This window comes from Sapajus apella, unplaced genomic scaffold (assembly GCF_009761245.1).
Source record: "Sapajus apella isolate SASKATOON/1434 unplaced genomic scaffold, GSC_monkey_1.0 scaffold18, whole genome shotgun sequence".
Classification (NCBI taxonomy): Eukaryota; Metazoa; Chordata; class Mammalia; order Primates; family Cebidae; genus Sapajus; species Sapajus apella.
In genome coordinates, this window is record NW_022436958.1 from 23676147 (window position 1) to 23697169 (window position 21023).

The window sequence follows — 21023 nt, forward strand, 5'->3', positions numbered from 1 at the left end:
CCTTTTCTATCCTCATCACCTCAAGGGCCTGAAGCCTCCAAGTTGGAACCTGTGGGTAAAGCATCCACCCCAGTTGGTACTTTCCAGCCAGGAAGCTTTCCCAACTATCATTCCTTGACTCCATTGTGGCTCTTATGCTCTGGAAGTCCCTCCAGATGGTGGAGGAAAGAAAGAAGATGAAAGAAAGTGCCTATGTCTACAAGCACCCTAGTGGTGACCCTTCACTCAGTTCTTGTTTCAATTTGCTTAGAGGACCCAGGGGATCATCAATCTCCATGCCCCTTTCTCACATCTCAGTTTGCTGCTTCTACCCAAGCCTCCACAAGCCTACCTGGTCTGAAAGATGGGAGACGGGAGAGACTATGGGCTTCTACAGACAGGTTCTGCTCTGCTGGCTCCTGGAAGCCCCAGGCACTCAACCATGCAGACATTGGTTGAGGAAGAGGGAGCCTGGAAGCTGTCAGGTGACTCTTGTTAAGGCTCAGGGAGGTCATTTTTTCCCTCACTTTTTCCTACTACAAAAACATAGAGATAATAACCCACCATAATAAAAAGCATCAGGGCATCTGTGTGTGCTCTGCAGAATGGCATTTGTGGTGCCACTCGTATTGTGTGGAAGAATAAAAGAACAAACAACAGTTCAGTAATGAGGAGGCATTTAGCCCAAGGCATGTTTCACTGAAAAAAAAATCACTAACTAGATACAAAATTCTCTGAATTAAAAGCAGGACTTATTCTGGAAATTTGTTTTTGTTGTTTGGAACTTGTTTTTTCAATAGAATCAAAACTGTAAGAGATGGCTTTGATTTCAAGATAACTTGCTAAAGCCACTGCCACAGTCACAAAGGGTCAGGAGAATAGTTGGAGAATTTTATTTTATAGGACAGATAATGAGCAGGCAGGCTTTTTTGGTATTATAAAGTAATTCTTCCTTGTACGGCAGGATTCACCTTATGTTTCCCTAATGAACAGCCATAAGACACATTTTATGTATGCATTTCAAAGGAGATGATTTATGTAAGATTTTTCCAGAGCAAGTCTCCAGGAGCACTCTGCATACCTGAGCTTCAAGGCCAAGTTCACAATCATCTTCAGATTCCTTGGATTGTGCCAACCTCTATTTCTCCCTTGCCCTCAGCAACTGCAATGTGATATTTTTTCTGATACATTTTCTTGATTGGGATATAATGGTCTTTAATCTACCTTTTGGTTCCCTTGACATTGGCATGGTTTTTATGCTCTTAAGTGATGCCAATTTGATACCTTTGGTTTCAAGCTCAGGACTTGATATTTTATCAGCACATCGATAGGCAAGCACATACAACAAAACACATCTATCTGCTTTATGGCCTGGCCTTGTCGCTATTGTCTGGGGCAGAAGTTAGGCTCCAAACTTTTGCGGGGAGGAGTTTGTGAACAAGGTCGGATGAGGTCTGATTTAATGCAGCCATATCTGCAGGAACGGTTTAGGGAGGAACACATCACTAATTAAAGACAGAAAATATGAGGCACCTATGAGTAAATGAGAACACAGTCCGTGTTGTTAGGGCTGTCACTCACAGGGAGATTTGGGGACCGTTTGTATCAGGCTTGCCAGGGTAGTTGTTAAAATGCAGAGCCCTGGACCACACCTCAGATGATGCTGCCTCAGGATATAGGCATTTTTAACAAGTTCCCCAACGGAGCCTGATACCCACTAAGATTTGAATCCTTCCCAATCAAAGTATTAATACCTTCTCACCTACTTTCTTCTCTACAAAATATAAACTTCTCTCTCCCTTTCACTGAATACAAAGTATTGAAGGTTTTCCCAAGTCCCGAACTGACTCTATGAATTGGTATGGATGAAAATCCCCAGGAGCAATGGATTCCTTGACATCCTTCCTCACTTGCTGCTATGTCTTTTCTGAGTCAGCATTATCATTTAATGACCTATTACTGTGAGTTAGGTATTGGCACTGTTTTATGTGCATTATGCCATTACTCCTTGAGTCAATACTTAGAAAAAAGTACTATTCTCTTTAGCATTTTACAGATGAGGAAATAGAGACTCAGAGAGGCAAATGTCTTCTAGAATGTCACTCAGCCATGAAATGGTGGGGAAGGATTTGAACCAAGGTTTGCCTGATTCACACTCTTTTTAAAAAATGGACACATTCTTCTCTGTTACCCATTTCTAAAGATATACCTTTTGCTTATGCTGCATTGAATCCACTTACCTTTCTATAATTCATCAGCCAACTTTTAGGAAGAAGATGACTTGTGCAACTACAAGTCATCTGATCTGGTCTTTTTTTTTTTTTTTTTTTAAGATGGAGTCTTGCTCTGTGCAGTAGCACTATCTTGGCTCAATGCAACCTCCACCTCCTGGGCTCAGGCAATTCTCCTGCTTCAGCCTCCCAAGCAGCTGAAATTACAGGTGTGCGCCACCACACCCGGCTAATTTTTGTATTTTTAGTAGAGATGGGGTTTCACCATGTTGGCCAGGCTGGTCTCCAACTCCTGACTTTAAGTGACTGGCCTGCTTTGGCCTCCCGAAGTGCTGGAATTATAGGTGTGAGGCACCATGCCTGGCCCTTATCTGGTCTTAATGAGAGACACCAGAACATACTGAACCTTCTAACTGATATCTTTCAATCCTTGGGAAAGTTTAAGGAACTTCGTCAAAACTTTGGAAATGTCTTTCCTGGCATGCTACCCAGAGCGATTTTCTTGATGTTTTCTCTTCTCCTGTGTAGTATCACTTGCCATCGGCAGTGGAATGCAAACTACCCACCTTTTTCATTGATGCTGTGAATGATGGTTTTCCCCTCATTATCTGTAGTCATTAGGAATGTAATAAGACATTCATTTTCTCCTTGCAGAGAGCAGGAAACAGAACCATCCTTTGAGAAATCTGCAGATAATGGAGTCATTCGGTTAAACGAAATTCCAAAAGAGATTACTTTAAAAACAAAGTGGTATTGAGTTTTAATATGTAAATTAGAGTTTTCAATGATGCAGAATGAGAATAGGAAAGGTACAGGCTTCTTTTTTCTCATTAAGTGATGTTTCAATTTTTACTCACGTTCCAGAAGAACAGTTCCAGATGTGGTCAATCAGGACTGACCATCAAAAATGTACCTATCAAACAGATATGGGCAGGATTGCAACAGGCTGAACGTACTTCAAGGCAGGTACCCACAGCTGCCTTGGGAATAGAATGGTTTTGATTATGGTAAAGAGAAGGCTATAGGTTCTTCTTTGCTGAGAGAACGTAGGATGTCTAGATTACATTCCTGTACAGTTCAAACTGATGCTCATACTTTTAAAGGCGTCTTTCTCATACTGGCATAGTTAAGATGGCTGGCCATGTATTGTGACAACAGTGATATAAATTAATATCAGGAAACTGAGACTGAGGCATTATGTAGCTCAGAAACCAGCAGGATAAAGGTAAATGAATCCACAGTGACAGTTTGTCTGTCATTTAGTAGAGCTCCTTTCTTAATTTGAAAAAAAAAAATCCAGTTTTCCTCAAATCTTTTCCAAGTGGGAATTTTTTTCTTATTGAGCTTATTCAAGAGGCAGAAAATAAATTTTATGGCAGAAATTAAAAGAAAGTAAAATGACCAATCTGAGATGCCAATACTATCTACCAGAAATTTTAGTAGTCCAGGACCTATGTCAAAATTATGTGGCATTTTCCTAATTAAGAAAACAGAACAAACAAACTTGTTTAACCGTTCTCTTATCTTTTAAGCTGGAGACTTTTCAATGATGGTTACAAACACTGCTTTTCAGAAACCTGTAAGTAGAAGACCTTTTGCTCTTAATCTAAACTTTTAGGACATAGGTCCAAAATTAGTGTGTTATGCTGCAATGGACCAGAACATTAAAACTGGGGCAGCCCCTGATAATCTTGAACATACTTCTACCAGACTTATAGCCTCTCTCATTAGATTAAAAGTAAAAACATTAATAAAGCAGAATCTAATGTGTTGTCTGATTCTAAGAAAAATTAAATAATAGCCTGTTTTTGGTACAAAAAAAAAATGCCATAGCTCTTAAGTTGCCGTTTGTGGTCTTTATATTTCATTTGAGATGAAAAATCCGAGTGTCTGTGAGAAGAATGCTTTGTATTATCTATGAAAACAGGAACCAGCAAGACATTTAGCACTATAAATAAGATTTCAGATGATGGATTTAAGTGCACAAACTGTTTTTGAACCCATTAGAAAGATCTATTACATGGGGATATTAAGAAATCTAATTACGAATCATCCTAGTCTAGTCATTGCCGAGTGATTATGGTCATCTAAGTCACCTGGGAATTTTGAAAACATAGATTCTGGGGACCCAGCCTTAGGTATTCTGATTTGAGAAGTTGGTCGTAGGCACAGGAGCTTGTACACTTAGTGAGTGGTTTAATAAGTATTTGTAAGGTGATTCTCTTTAAGAGATTTAGTGAGATGTGTGTTATTTCATATGTTTGATTGCAAATGCTACTGCATATATAATTCATATGTTGGTTATTTTATTTGGGGTTTTCCACACCTCCTGTTACCTTGCCACTCCAATTAACTAGAATTCATGAAGTCTTGGGGACTCTGCGTTTTCTTATCGGAGTGTTTTCTTGCCTCCTTCCCGCTCTCTGCGGTGACACTGCCGTCTCACTGTGCTCCCTTTGAACATACTTAATGGAACATTTTATTCTGAGGTAGGAAATATGTGAATGGCTTATCATACTCCTTTCAGTAATATTAACCATGTTTTTAAAAATTTTCTTTCAAATAGCTGCACTGAAGCCTAGGGAGGCTTACTTGACCTGGCCGAGGTTATTTAAGTGTTAATGGAATGGCATAATATGATCTTTGAGTCACAACTCCTATCTTGCTTTAATTACCTCACCACTCCTTTTCATGACTGTTACAGCTCTAGATGTAGCCTGTTCAGTAGTGTTTGGGTATTGAAATAGTATTATAAAATGTGCAATGACATATTTGCGTAATTCGCTGCTAAGGTTTTCTTTTGTTGTTCATAGAAAATGGACCTCTCTTTTTTCTTTTCCTTTGTGAAAGTCTACAGTGCTGCTCTAGAATAATACAATGAAAATAAGAAGCCAGGCAGTCCATGGAACCATACTCAGAGAAGGAAGAAATGTGAAAATAGGGGTGAGGAGGTGGGCCTGGGAAGGTCCAGGGACAGTGTGAAAAATACAAAGCATCTGTACCACTGAGTCAAGACGGCCATATGTTTAAGACCTCAGCTCTAGGATTAGTTAGCAGTTTTCAAAAAACACAACAAAACAACAACAAAACACAAAAAATAACAACATTTCCCAAGGAAAAAATAAGGGGTTTATAGTCAGATAAATTTGGGAATCCTTCATTTATTCCAGTTCCACCCCTTGCCATTCCTGATGATGCACAACGCACATTTAATTTAAATGCATAACAACTCTTAGAAGTCCTGAAAAGAAAACAAGAAACCCAGTTTCCTGTTTCTAAGATTTATATGACCAGGGCGCCTTTTTCCATGTAATGCTTTCACATCTAGGGTTGCATGGAATATACTTTGAGAAACAATTCTCTGAGTACCTGCATGCTAGGGTAAATTAAAAATATGACTCTCAAGCTGGCCACTGTGGTGCACATCTGTAATCCCAGCACTTTGGGAGGCTGAGGTGGGCAGATGACTTGAGCTCAGGCGTTTGAGACCAGCCTGGCCAACACGGCAAAATCCTATTTCTACAAAAACTACAAAACATTATGCTGCATATGGTGGCACACGTCTGTCATCCCAGGTACTCATTAGGCTGAGCCTGGAAGGTTGAGAATGCAGTGAGCCTTGATCGTGCACTACACTCCAGCCAGAGAGACTCCAAGCCAGTGAGGCCTTGTCTCCAAAAAAAAAAAAAAAAAAAAAAGACTCTCAGTAAAATGGGATAAATAAGGTTAATAGCCTGTCTTTTGATATGCCCACCTATAGTACAATTGAGGAACAATCATACAGATTATAAAGTTGTGTTTTTATTTTACTCCCCAGGAGTAAAATAAAATTCCCCCGGTTGGGGGAAGGGTAGGTTGTTAAAAGACTCTTAGGATGAGCAAATATGATGTGATCCTTTCAAGGTGGTATGATCAGTAACATAAAACTGGGTGAGTAACTTGAAATAAAGCTCATAAAATGGCTCATTAGAAAAGTGGCTTTTAAACACAGCCTAAATTAAAAATATTTTTTTTCTCTCAAATTCATCCAGATTAGTACTTTAAATGATATTAGTAATCCAATTTTTATATTCAGTCTCTGAGTTAGAAATGGTTGTATTTCCCTATTTTGAAATAATTTAGTCAAATACACACAAAAAATAATGTAAATATTTTAAATGCTACTGGAGCCTAGTCTTCCTCTCCAATCTCAGCAATTACGATAATCTACTCAAAAAATTGTGTTCTTAAATATAGTATCTTGTTCATGCCATTATGACTTACATGTATGTAAGGTTTACTTCTTTTTTTCCTCAACACATTAGATTTCCCATGTTCCTAGTGCACTGAGGCCTAGCAATTCGCAGAGAATTTTCTGCAATTTGTACACATTTCTCAGAAACACTTGGTAAATATCCCCATTGCTTGCTATGAAATGAGCCCAGAGGTGATGCTGGGACTTTGCACCAGGTACAAGTGTGGGAATTCCACAGAGGCTGCCTGCTCTGTGCTTTGATGTATCTTGCCTTTGGTAGTAGTATAAGGTGCACACCATCTTGTCTAATTTACTGCTATTTGGCACGTTTATCTTTGGTCACAAGAAAAGCATTGGTGAGGGGTTTTATGAGCACAAATCAAGATCCTCCACATAGGATAATCCAATTGTGCATAGCCAGAACTCTCAATTTTGAAACAATGTAAGTAATTTTCAAAATAATATAAAGTTCATTAACTCATTCCATACTGAACATGGATTAATTTCTGCATTCCCATTCCATCTATTCAAGAGACATATCCTGGAGGGTCACACATTATTGGCTTGATTATTTCACTTCACCTGAGCTACATCTTGGTAACATCTCTAATGTGTGCAGAGTAGTAATTCTACACTGAGCTGCATGATAATGCAGCAAGTTCAGGATGATACAAAATTAAATTCCCCCAGGTTGACTCTGTTGGAACAGTTGGTCATGGCCTTTGTTTTAAAGTCCACAAATTATTGTTTAAACAGCATTGACAGTTAAAAAACAAAATTATTTAAATATTTGAGGTGAAATTTTGCCTCTAGACTCTAATTCTAAGTAATTAAATTAAAAATGACAGATGAAAGCAAGAGCAGTTTGCTTAGCATAAAGAGAATAGGTATTTTGTATTTTGCGGTGTGAGGCAACAGGGAATTAAGGATGGCCATGGTAATGCCCATGTTTGGAAGGCTGGGAATAAAAGTATATGAAGGGGAGGAAAAATGGTCACTAACCAGAAAACACCTGGTATCTGAGAGCCACCATCTGGAACACTTTTTTCCAGTTGGCTTTATCTTATCTTCAAAAAAGCAATTGGATGATAAAGGGTGAATTCAGGTTTGGGGGCTGACATTTAGCCATTTCTTCAATTTTTCTCACTTTCTAGTATGCAAAAATATAGCATTCTGGAATTCCCTACAGTTGAATTTGCTAAACAGAGGTGAACTTGGCAACAAGAGCTGAAGTCAAATAGAACAGCCACGACTCTGAAATGCTTGTGTCCTGAGCCATCAAGTTTCTAGCCTTATAGTATGCATTTACTCTTAAAAAATGAATGTGAGTGAGCTAATGCCCTGGTACAAATAAAGTCAAGCTACTAAATAGCCCTTAATTCACAAAGGGTCAAGAACTATGCCTCTCAAGAACGACATAAGGAAATTAAAAAAAAAAAAAAACAAACTTAAGACAAGCAGAACCTTCTTCTTCACTGATGGTCGCACCAGCTAGTTTGCACTTGTCCACACATTCTTCTCGGGCTTGGCCAATTGCTGACAGGTGGCATTCAATGCAGCTCCTGTGGACAGTGTGCAACAATGTATCAGTTCATGCTGGTGGAAGATAGATTTGCAGCTTGAATATTGCTTTACTGCTGTTGCTGCAGTTTGTGATATAGAAGTATCTCATAGATGTCATTATCTTTTGTTACTTTAAGGAAGATAGTTAAGTGATGTCCAAGTGAACACTGAATTATTCTGAATTCCACTCAGTAATCAATGTTCCCTGAGCCAGTTTTGATATAGCTACTATTTTTATTTACCTGTAATGATTGCCCTGGATTGGTTAAGTAAACAAACAAAGATAATAAATTATTGATTTACCTGTTTTCATTTTACTTTTTCCTAGGGAGAGCTATGTTCCTAAAATATGATTAGAGATGAGGCAAAATTTTGAATTTCTTAACAGAATGGTCTATACCTTAACCAGAATTCCAAGAATGATTAGTGGACTTTGTATTATCTTATATGATTATTATAAAAATTGACTTTTCTGTAACTCTTTTGAACAAGTCTAAGTCTTAATGAAGTTGTTTTCAAAAGCTGTGGATAAGAGCCTGAATCCTCACTAATATAGACTTTTAAATAAAAGATCACTATTTATAGAAAAGTACATTTCCAAGAACATCGTCCAAGAATTAAGCTACTCTAAAGACATCTATAGAGCAAAGTAAAATTTAGACCCTGAATTAAACTTCTGCTGAAAATCACTTTATAAATAGATTGTGCTTGTTGTAATTCAAAACAGCAAAAGTTTTCTACTGTGGACACACATTATGCGGTCTCTCTCTCCTCTGGCCATGGAAATGTATGCTCTACTAAGAGTTTGAAACACATCCCACCCCCACCCACAACTCAGCAAATCTCAGCTGAAACTGCACTCCCTTAGGCAAACCTTCACTAAGCATTAGACCAATCAGTTCCCTTGCAGTGGAAGCCTCAGGATTTTTCCACAGGAGGGGCAAACTATCAGGCAGTGGGAAAGGTTTTACTGTGAGGTTTTGCCTTGGCATTGCAAATACATTGCATTTATCTAGTTTGTATATTTATTTGGAGTGACTTTGAAGGGGTCTGTTGATGTGGAAGCTCTTAAAATCTCTTCGCCTTTGTGCATCTCACTGATGGCTGCACTAGCTAGTCTGGTAGCCTTATCCCCTGCTGTAGAGTTCCATAGCGTTCTCTATATCCCGTATTAAAACTGTTGGCCTAGATAGCATTACAATCACTTTAAAAGATGTCTATCTTTCCCACTAAACTCCCCGCACCTGTGAAGGCAGGGACTGGAGCTGTTTCAGTCATCATTGCATTGCTCATGGCCTAACATGATTCTTAGCATACAGTAGGTACTTAATACCTACTTGATAAATGAACTCATGTGTGAATAAATGGAAAAATGGACTCATCTCAAAACTAACATAAATACCAAGGAGGTCATTCTACCTGATTTCCAAATTCAAACTGCTTTGATGGTTAATTTTGTATCTTGTAATTCAGATTTAAGATTGAGTCATATTTATAGAGAGGATAAAACAGAAAAGTAATAGAAGGCACATCTTGAAGGGACATTTTACATTAGATACTATTCAAATCATCCTAATCATGTCCTTGTGCTTCTCCTGACATGTGCCTTGTCTTAGTTTGCCAGTGACAGTGGAAGAGAAGTTTTGACACCTGAATGATGAGTAACCACTAAGTGAAAAATTGCTTTTCTGATCCTGTTCATGTCAGAAATGCAAATGTCCTCTGGGTATCAGAGTTAATGAAAATCTGAAATGCTTATGCATATTTGCTGCATAATACATTATCCACTGCAATATCGTAACAGCCATTTTGGAGGCCGGCTTCACTTGATCTACAAATGTTGCCCCAATTTCGTTAAGAAATTGTGAGGTTTTATTGTTGTTATTGTACATATGATATAAAAGAAAATACACAATAGCTGTGCATAATGGCAACCAAAGAAAGGCGCCAAAGAGCATGGGTGGTAAAGAAGCAGGAGAGAATTGAAAGCTAAGATTGTCTTTCTGCCTTTTTGCCTCTGTGAGTCTATAGTTAGGAATGAATCAGTAAGGTCAGGCTATAAACTTCTAGATAAGAAAGAAGCTTGTCTGTTTCCTCTGAAAAGGTACTGACTGCCTGTGGGTGTCCTCCGTCTACCTCCAGGGCATTCCTTATGTGTGGCTGATATTGTAATGGAGAGGTGATCTGATGTTATCAGTGTGGGACATCAGCTTGACTTCCCCATGCTAGTCTCTAGCAGAAATGTGACATTGTGATTCTGCCTAATCAGGACTGAGAAAGAGGTAAGCCAGAGATTGATGTTCCAGGCTGAGGATCACAGAAGCCCTGTGGGTTTGTGTGTTTTGATGGATGTTTGGAGACCAAACCCAGCAAATACAGTCTGAGGTCTGAGTTTACAAAAAGGCCATTGTAAGTTTGATCACCATAAACCTATCCAAACAGAGGAAAGCAGACATTACCGTTTTGAGTTACAGGGGTCACCACAGGTAGGACATCGTTCGCAGGTTGGTCCTGAGGCTCCGGGGTTTGTGCAAACACACTTGCCACAAACGCAGTCCCCTCGCCCGCTGCAGAGCACTCCGTCTTCAGAGACGCAGGAGTCCGTGCTGGTGGTGCAGTTGCAGTGCTCGCCAGTCCAGCCGCTCCTGCACACACATTCACCACAGTCACAGTCGCCGTTATCTGTAAAACAAAGCGCTCTATGCTTCTCACAGCCCAAAAACACTTGCAGATTTGAGGGAGTGCGGGGTAGGGGGGCATCTTTTCTCTTTGTCTTTAAGCACCATCATCAAAAGACAAGAAAAAAATACGAAAACAGTGTACATTCTTGTGGGGGTACGGTATGAGTGTAGATACATGCTATCAAATGTGTCTTGCTAATTGTGCATACTTAGATCTGGTCTCCTCACTGAAGATCCACTTGCTTACTTGATGTTTGCAAACCAAAAACAAAAGTGTAAGCGTCTCAGCCAACTGAACGGACCCCTCCTCTTAGCCAAGGGCATTCTAAAGTAAACCTGAACCACTAGTGCAGGCTGTGGTGAGAGTGGGTGGTCTGACATACCTTATTATACCCTCCTCCCTTTGGAATTCAGGCATAGCTGACCAGCATTAACAAAAAAACAGAAACCTTAAGACTGACAAAGCAGACTCTTTGTAGCAATAAGATACCAACATGATAGATAGCAGGTCCTGAAAGTAATCGAAGTATTTTACCCCAAAATATATTTATTTGACATATTTTTAAATGGCCCGACCAAGGTGTTTTTTGTGGGGAACATCTACATTCTGCAGAGGATCCCCTTTTCTTTCCAAATCTTCTTCCTGATCCAAGAGAGAATTAAGTAAGAATCTGGAACTTTTTTTAAGTTTAGGAAACACTTGCAATCTGTTCTCTCTGAAGCCTGCTACCTGGAGGCTTCATCTGCATAATAAGAACTTGGTCTCCATAACCCCTTATCATAAGCCAGGTACCACCTTCTACTGATTCCAGATCTTTACATAAACTCTTTCAACCAATCACCAATCACTATGATCTGAAAGCCCTGTCCCTCCCCTTTGAGTTGTCCCACCTTTCTGAACCAAACCAATGTACATCTTACATGTATCGATTGATGTCTTATGTCTCCCTAAAGTGCATAAAATCAAGCTGTCCCCTGAGTGCCTTAGGCACAGGTTCTCAGGATATCCTGGGGCTGTGTCATGAGCCGTCACTCGTATTTGGCTCAGAATAAATTTCATCAAATATTTTGCAGAGTTTGGCTCTTTTCATCCATATATTATATCAAATAGAATTTGTAATCAGACCAAAAGAGATAATGCAAAAAGCGCGTAATAGATACTTGATGTGAATTTGTATCTCTATGCATATTTATTTATTTATTTTCAGTTTTTGCTTTTAGTTAAGATGCCATTGGGTAATGACACAAGACAGACCTGGATTAAAGCCCACCCCCGTATATCACTCAAGCTGTGTGATCACGAGAGCCTAAACTGTAAAACAGAGGGAATAAAGTCTGCTTCCAATGCTTGTGACTGGATGAGATAATGCATATATCTCCTAATTTTGCATTCACCAGTTAGATGTCCCAAAGGCATACAATGAGTACTCAAAAAATTCACTACTAAACACACTTTAATTAAGCATGTACTATGTGCCAAAGATTGTATTAGGTATGAGGGTGTAAAATTAAATAAGACAAGGTCATCGAACTTATAATTTAGTGTAGGAGGCAAGCTAATGAATACTATTAATAAAAAATATGCATAGGGGAATAGTTTCCAAATTAAATTGGAGATTTGAGGATTTCCAGAGGAAGTGATGCTTGAGCTAAATTTGAGAGATATATGTTCCATTTCAGGAATGCATGTGGAATCATGTGACCTGCTTACTACCCATAGAACTTTCCTATGGATAGAGCCAAATGTGCATATAGAGTGTAGCAGGAGGGGAGGATGGAAAGGTCAACAAAAGTCAGAAATCAGACCATGGAAAACCTTACTGGCTAAAGGAAGATCTTCTATCCTGAAAACTTTGTCTAGACAGTTTTTAGGGTCAGTAGACAGGGTCAAACTAGAGAGAGAAAAAGCAGGAGTAGAGGCAAACAGATATGAGACCATGAACTAAGGCAGTGCTCATGGGAGCAGAGAGGAAATAATATATATTGCAGCATGGAATGCTCAGGGTGTGGGTGTGATTGGTGCCAAGTGGAGGGCTGAGGGAAGAGACACAGGGAGAATTCTCCCCAGGTGACTAGAGTGAGCAGCTAGATGGATGATGTGGCTTTTCACTGAACTGGCGTAGCCAAGCTAGCTCCTGGTGTCACCAATGTCTAGCACAGAGTAGAACCTGATTGTTGAATAATTGGTTCTCAAGCCGAGGAGGAGAAGCTTTGGGTGGGGAAGATGACGAGTTCACTTTTGGCCCTGAGGAGCTCAAAGGGGCCTGTGGGACATCCTAGGAGATGGTTGAACATATATATGGGCCTGAAGTTTGGGGTTTGGGATCCATTAGAGAAAGTTGATAGTTGAAGCTGTCATGGGCCAGGTCATCTAGGGCAAGCAGGTAGAGTGAGAAAAACTCTGGAGAGCTTCAGGACTTAAAATGTGATCAAAGGATCCTTACAGAAGAGACTGAGAGGTAGGAGGGGAACAGAAGTGATGCTGCAGATGCCTGGGACAGAGACAGTTAAAGAGGGAGGCACCTGGACACTTTTGCTGTAGACAAGAAGCCCATCTAATCCTGAAGAGCCCCTTTGGATATGGCCACGTGATGATGAATGAAATGCTCCAAAATGTTTTAAAAAATGTTGAAAATAATGGGCTTGTGTGTTATTTCGTAATATTATTCTGGGTGCCTGCCATGCACAAGATACTAACACAGGCATTGGATGTTCCAAACAAATAACATTTATTTAAAAACTCTTGTAACTGATACTTTTCTTCAAAAAAAAAAAAAAGAAAGAAAGAAAAAGAAAAAGAAAAGAAATGTGCATTAGGCATTTTGCCTCACAAGTTTTGTTCTTCCAGCAAAATTTAGGATTACCTAAGACAGTATATAAGAGTGTTTAGAACATAAATAAGCACTATATAAGTGTTACTTACTGGCATTATTCCTAAAAGCTATCAGTAGGAAGAATTTGTAAACAAAATTATCTATCAGTATTAAATTTCCTATACTTTTACTGAAAACAAAGTAGATGTAGAAAAAATAATCACAAGTGAAACAGGATTCTACTTGTAGGAGACACTGCCAACCTCACTGTAGGAGGAAGAACCCTGCACTTTCTCTTGTAAGCTTTGATCTAGTAAACTGCTTACTTTTCTATCTTGATGACTCGGCTCTAAGAAACCCAGAGGAGGAGAGTCCTGGGCTTAATTCTTTGGTCAAAAATCACCAAACAAAGAAGATGAGAGGCACAAAGATTTTGAAGTTGGATTCTGATTTCTCTAGGCATGTGTGTACATATATGTATATATATGTATGTGTGTATATATACGTATATGTGTGTATATACACACATACACAGACAGAGTCATATGTCCTTTAACAATGGGAATATGTATCAAGAAATGCATTGTTAGGTGATTTCATCATTGTGTGAACATCATAGAATATATTTACACAAACTTAGGTGGCAAACCTACTGCACATCTAGGTTATGTGGTATAGTGCTCTTAGGCTATGAACCTATACAATATGTTACTATACTGAATACTAGAGGCAGTTGTAATGCCATGGTGAGCATTTGTGTATCTAGACATAGAAAAGGTACGGTAAAAATACAGTATTACAATCTTATGGGACCACCATTGTATATGTGCTGTGTTGCTGACAAAAACGTCATTATGTGGCACATGACTGTATGTATATACATACGTATTCTTTCTCTCTATACATATTCTCTATATACTCTGTGTATGTACATATACACACATACATATGTATAGATGCTTCTGGACTTATGACAGGGTTATGTCTGGATAAACTCATTGTAAAATGTAAAATAATGGGTTTGTCTAGATATAACATCACTATAAGTTGAGCACCATACTAAATTCATATCACTTTCACACCATCTTAAAGTGTGTGTTCGTGTCCATTACTTGTCTAATGAATGATGAGTTGAAATTTGTCTGGATTCATGATATTAAGGTATATTTCAACTGCATTTCGTAACCTATGCAATTTATAATTGACATAATTAATTCAAAGCTAAGAATAATTAAATGATTTGGCCCAAAGCCATTAATTTCATTTTTACATGTAAGTGATCTTCTAAACTACAATGTCTTTTTGTTTCTTCTTCAGTAAAAGGGGAAACTTACTTTTATGACAGAAAGAAATTCCATACTGCAGTTGATTCTGAAAGATTAATGTGATTTGCAAATATCAAATGAAAGATGCATTTCCAAATGCTTTGAGAATGCCCAAGTATATCATTGCATGTAGGAAGTACTTGATGGAAATTTATGAAATCTTTCCTGGAGCAGTAGAAAAGGACCATTATGGCAAAAACACAGAGCTTCTTTCAGAATTTAGAAATCCTCCTCTTTGCTGGCCTTTCAGATCCCCTCACCTTGTTTCCAAAGTTGCTAATTGATATCCTCAAACAACCAATTATCTAGAGTACTGGTTCATACAACAACAACAACAACAACAACAAAACTTCATATTGGCTTCGTGGAGGGACAAGATGATAACCAAAGATCAAGAAAAAATTACCACGCTACTTCAGAGGAATAGATTTTTCTGGAATACTATTGACAGTAACTGTAAGTGCATAATAGCAGGAAGTGTTTCTTTAGTGCCATTTGGCTGTTAGTTTCCATCTCTTAGAATCAAAGTATAGGAGAGTAATGGAATTTGGGCAAGGAAAAAAATCAATGGAGCCCTATATCTTTGAGTGCTTACAGACAGACGAAAGAAGCTATATGAAAAAGAACATTGTGATATTAGCTCTTCAGAGAAGTCGCACATTGCTGAGTATATTAGTTATAAACTAAGTGAGATCCACACAAGTTGTGAGCTATAGCATGTTTGATCCTCTATTGCAAATAAAACAGCAGCAGCAGTAGAGTCTCTATTCCAATGCCAGGCACAATTTTTGTCCCTGCACTAAGCACAATGCCAGGTACATACTAGGTACTCCATAACCATTTGTTACAGTTGCATTTACTTTTATTATACCATTTGAAAGAAAAGTTACTAATTATAGAGCAACATCCTTTGTGATGTCACTAAAAACCAAAATAGCTTTTGAGAAACAGTAATGGTTAGAGGAAATTGGCATAGGTGAAGTTTTCTGAATCTAGCTAAATAAATCATTCTATTTTCTAAATAGAATTTCTGTAGCAATCACTGTATCTGATTCAAAGAGAGACACTGTTGTCAGACCTTCCTAGCTACAATCTACAGATCAAGTCAATTTTTTTTTGAGTTTATTTTTGTTCCTCATGCATGGTACAAAATAAAGTAAAAGACCACCAAGGAAAGCTCTGTTGCTAAACACAGTTCAGCAATTTACACCCCCTTAGATCTCTTTGATCCAAGATTTAAAGGGTGAAATATAGGTCGTGTTAGTATATTATATTATGTTAGATTACACTTAGGGCTTTTTGAAAGGTAATTTCAAGTGGTTTGAACACGTATTTTATTACGAGATTTCTATTAGACATGCAATATGGGATTCTACCCGAGATATTCTATCTGTGATGTGATGATGGCTTTTGGATGGCTTCTTGTTGCCTTCAGATTGTGACCCATCTGTGTCATGTGAAAAGAGGACTTATGTGGGTTTGGAAACACACCTATTAAACCAGGAAATAAACCTTTGAATGAAAAGGAAGAAAAATGTGTCTTAATCAGCACAGACCATAAATTTTTCACTCTCTGGGGGGAAAAAGGCATATACTCTCAGAAGAACCCATTGGTTGCAACAGCAGCAGCAACGAAATGAAAGGTAGGTACACTTCTAAGGGTATCAAATGGTTTTCAGAAAGCCTGGAATTCTTTGATGCTTCTTTCTCTCAGGTCTTTTTTTCCCCTGAAAATTAGTGTTTTTCATATGTTCCTGACATTGTCTTTTAAAACCATAACTTGCTTGGTTTTCTATAAAGATAATGGCTTTCTGATTTGAATAGCTGTCTGCTTACATAGTGTGAACAGAGACATTAAAGCTTAAATTCAGCATTCAGTTAATATTTCAATCTATAACACAAATTTGTATTGTTTAAAAGTATATTAACATATTGGTAATTCTTTTCTGAATAGGTTACACTTATATATGTATATATATCAGAAAGATTTTACAAGTCATATACATTATATCCTTAAACTACAGTGATTTCACATCTACATACGATATTAAAACATGCATATTTCTATTTTAAATTTTTCTCAAATTTCTCAGGATATTCTAAGTAATTTTCTATCTTTGTCCTTCCTGTAGGCTTTTTCACATATGCATTTACTCATCTTTCTTATGCCCAGTGCCTAACCTAGTATCTGCACTTAGTAGGTGTTTAATAAATATTTGTGGAATGAGTGAAGGCCCTGAAAGCCTGTTTAGTATATTTTTGTGCTCCTTATCCTTGGTAGCATGCTCATTTAGCAGTCCATCTAGTTTTTACGTTTCCAAAGTCATATACATTTAAAAGGTCAGTCAGACATAGCAGCTTGATCCAGAAAAACCTGGAAGGTAACAGAATTCATATTACAGGCACTTTTGTAGAGTTCGGGTGACAACCAGAGAGAAGGCACTTTTATCTTTCACTTACTCTCAGGGAAACAATAATAGAGATACAAGTTCAGTTGGCAGAGATCTCACCCCAAGTGAATGTAGAGCCAGAAAACCTACAAGAGAAGATTCAGTTACCCTAGGTCTAAGGCTGAACAGCAAATATTCATTGAGCACCTACTATGCCCTGGAAACTGTGGAAGGGGTAGGGGATGCCAAGCCCCTTCCTGAGACTTGAACAGCCACAGGGTAAGATGGATTTGGACATAGCCTACCTCCGCAGAGCAGCCCCTTGTGTCTCACGCAGGAGAAATTGTCACACTGACAATAAGGCCCATAGATGTTTCCATAGGGAGACAAGTGACAGATGCACTGCCCACAGTAGCAGTCACCCCTTCCGCTGCAGGAGGGATGATCTGGGGCCTCTTTGCAGGAATCCGTGCTCAGCATGTCCTCGCCACACTCACAGTGAGGCCCCATGTGGCCGGGGTGGCAGGCACACACCCCGCACTGGAAGGAGCCGTTCCCATGGTGACATTTGGAGCTGTTCACTTCCACTTCTTTCTGACAGTCGCAATTGCATTCTGGACTGATAAGTATTTCCAGGGCATCCCCCAGCCCCACAGGCTTTATAATAATGTGCCTGCTTCTTCTCTCACAGTTTGGGATATTCACAGTCACGTTGAAGGAAGCCTGAAAAAGAAAATACTAATTATCTCCCTGCATCCACCAAAATGCATGAGGCGAAACAAGGCTGCACGGAAATCAGCTCTGCCAAAAGCATTTACTAGAAAAATCTTTGAAAATTGCTTTTAAAATTCTTGAAAGAAATCCAGCTTCAGTGAGCTCAGCTAACTTCTGACCCTTCCAAGTATTTATCCAGATGGTTTATTGACCAGCTACTTACTGTGTCCCCCACTTTCATGTGAGAGCATTTCTTTTGGTGTGGGAAGAGAGTACCGTTGTTACAGATGGCTGTAAATGACAAGTTGAGTCCTTCAGTGTCTCCTAATACTTCCAGTTCCACCTCAGACCGCAGTTCCTTTAGTTACAATATAAAGAGTTCAGTGAAGTCACAACCCCAAAAATATAGCCCGAAGAAGAAACTGTGAATCATGCTCATTGAACTACAGATGAATGAAACTAAATTGGGCATCAAAAGAAATTCAGTATATCATCAGTCAAAAGCAAGAAAGTGAGCAATCAATACATACATTTTATATGTTACCAAATCTAAGGCATCAACCATTATAAGATACGCCGTTATCTTATGACAATTAAACTATGACAAAATACCTCAAGATGTTCTGCACAACATATGAGTCAGTCCTGTCCATCTATCATTGCTTTGAAAATTATTTTACCCATTCTGAAAGATTTGGCAAATTCTCCTGCCCTGCATTGCATCGATTGGCATATAAAGGCAATTCTTTTGCTTTTATCTCAGTAACAAAATTTAACAACAGCTTCCTTTAGGTGTGTCATGATTTCTTAGTTCCCATAAACCAGCTGTTTGTTGCTTCGCAAAGAATCCGGAATTGAAGTCATTCCTCCACCATGAATATTTGCTGCATTGATATCAAATTTACACCCTGCTGTTCTGTTTTGGTACATTTCTGCATACATAATGAACTTTTCATTTCAATATCGAATCACAGTACACATTTTTTGAAGATATTTTAAAACAGCAATTAAACGTAATACTTAAGTAGCAACAATGCATTTAATAAATTAAAGTGAGTATAACCACAACTGTCCATGAAAACTACATCATGACTGCTGCCTGGCACCATAATGGTGATTGTAATTCACCATCAATTGTAAGGTGCAGCTCAATTTTAGAGATGTTGAAATGTGGGGGGAAAGTGTGCCTTAAAATCAATATTGGAATGTATGTGGTGCCTATTGTACATTTAGTCTGGAGTTAGGTCTGGGGAACAACACAGGACCACTTTCTGCCCTCAAGAAGTTTATCAACTTACTTTCTCTATTCCTTGTTCACTTACAAAATAAAAGTCCATATTTTGGGTGAACCAAACCAAATTATGAAAAATAGAAAAACAGAATAAAAACAATTTAAAAATATGAATTAATTTATACTTCAGTTAATCCAAAAGTTTTAAGTCCACATACCCATTTGCTTGTTGGCATTTTAAAAGCATATTCAGCTTCAATTTTTCCTTAACTGTAATTTAAAAAATTTTGTTTTATTTTAAATTTTGTGAGTACATAGTAGGTGTATATATTTATGGGCTATATGAGATCTTTGATACCTATGTGCAAGTTTGCCAAATTTATAGTAAAATGACTCTGCCTTCCTTCACAATCTGTTTACACTGAAACGGTAAGATTAAAATAGAAACAATGTTGGAGCTAGAGTCAGGAGCTGAATAAAGAATGAGGGATATGACCAGGAAGACTGTGACAGCAATAATGAGGTCCAGTAGATGACATGATCTGACCTAAATAAAGGAAATTTCAGCATTGCTATAATTCAACAGCACATTGCAAATTTGGCCAGGAATATTTTAGTGTGAATTTCCTAAGGAAATGACATAAATGATTATTTGCATTTTTCATCGTTTCATTCATTCATTTATCAAGCATCTCTTATGAACCAGGAAAAGCAAAAGAAACCAAGTCAATTCCTTCCTGGAATGCAAATGCCGGCAGAGGAACTTATCCTTGGGATTGCTGATAATTCGGTACCTTTTATTATACGATTAGGGAAGAAAGAAAACTAGTGAATGATGATCGGATAAATACATATTGGATATTTAACGTTTTTTAAAATATCAATATGGTACTGTAAAATACTGAACTGAAGTTTGTAGCCACAAAGTTATAAACACAAAGTGTCTACCTCTGCCCTACTAGAGGTCAGTCAGAAGCATTTTATGCTTTCTCTCAATATGTTCTCTTTCCTTCTCTCTCTTTTTATAGACTAGGAAGAAATTCTGTCTATGGGTACCCATATTTTAAATTCCTTTTAGCATACATTTAAAAATAACAGTAGAAAAATAATTTGAACTAGTGCCAGGATCTAGTACAGACTTTGCCCTGTGAATTGTATAGTTCCAATAATAACTCCAGTGCAAGATGGTCTCATTTGAGAATAACAGATACTTCTTCTTAGTATTTCCGAGATAGCAAAACAAGGGCATAAGATTTAATTCAAATGTTTCATGCCTTGATTTCAACTATCCTCTAAGTTATGTGAAGTATTTGGGACCATAAAGTGAGCCATAACCCCTGGCAGAGCAAGCAGAGGCGTGGGGGCTGCTCTCACTGGAGGGCAAATAGTTTTGACAATTTAGTGTTTTCCAATCTGCCTAATTTCTTTGAAGACGTTAGTGGCCAACACTGTTGAGAGTACTGGGTTCGAAAAAATAGAGTGTGTTCTAGTACAGTGAAGGATTGCTGTGTGATTTTATTTGATTCTACACATTAAAACTTTAATTACCGCATGAGAGGGAGGAAGGTTTTTATAGCATTTTGTTGATGAGCATTCTCTGTCTGGAACAATTTCAAGCATGAGCTAATGTGGTGATTAATTTGATGTGATCTAAGAAAACTGAAATTTCTGAGGCTATCATCAGTAAAACAAACAAAACTAAACAAAACCATCATCCTGTAATTTTAATGAACACATCTGTATTTTATTTTCTAAAGAAATAAAGTATTTGAGAAGGAATATCTTGCTTTTCCGCCTTCAGAGGAGTTTCAAAAATTGATGGGGCAATGTCAAAATCATTGGGGAGTTTTTGTTTTTCTTTC

At 38.1% G+C, this 21023-nt stretch overlaps 1 protein-coding gene across 6 annotated transcripts in view; it reads right to left on the reverse strand.

Annotated features, from left to right (window-relative positions):
• Positions 1–21023, reverse strand: part of ITGB6 (integrin subunit beta 6) — a 133913-nt gene that overhangs the window by 10752 nt on the left and 102138 nt on the right. For 5 of the 6 annotated variants that reach the window (XM_032286507.1, XM_032286510.1, XM_032286509.1 and 2 more), the window contains 5 exons: positions 18154–18288; positions 17522–17939; positions 10467–10689; positions 7909–8006; positions 2777–2896 (listed from right to left, as the gene is read on the reverse strand). In XM_032286507.1, the coding sequence (XP_032142398.1) occupies positions 2777–2896; positions 7909–8006; positions 10467–10689; positions 17522–17939; positions 18154–18288 (994 nt within the window). Of the gene's footprint in view, positions 1–2776; positions 2897–3067; positions 3124–7908; positions 8007–10466; positions 10690–17521; positions 17940–18153; positions 18289–21023 lie in introns of those variants that run through there. The other variant, XM_032286511.1, reaches the window with a different exon arrangement.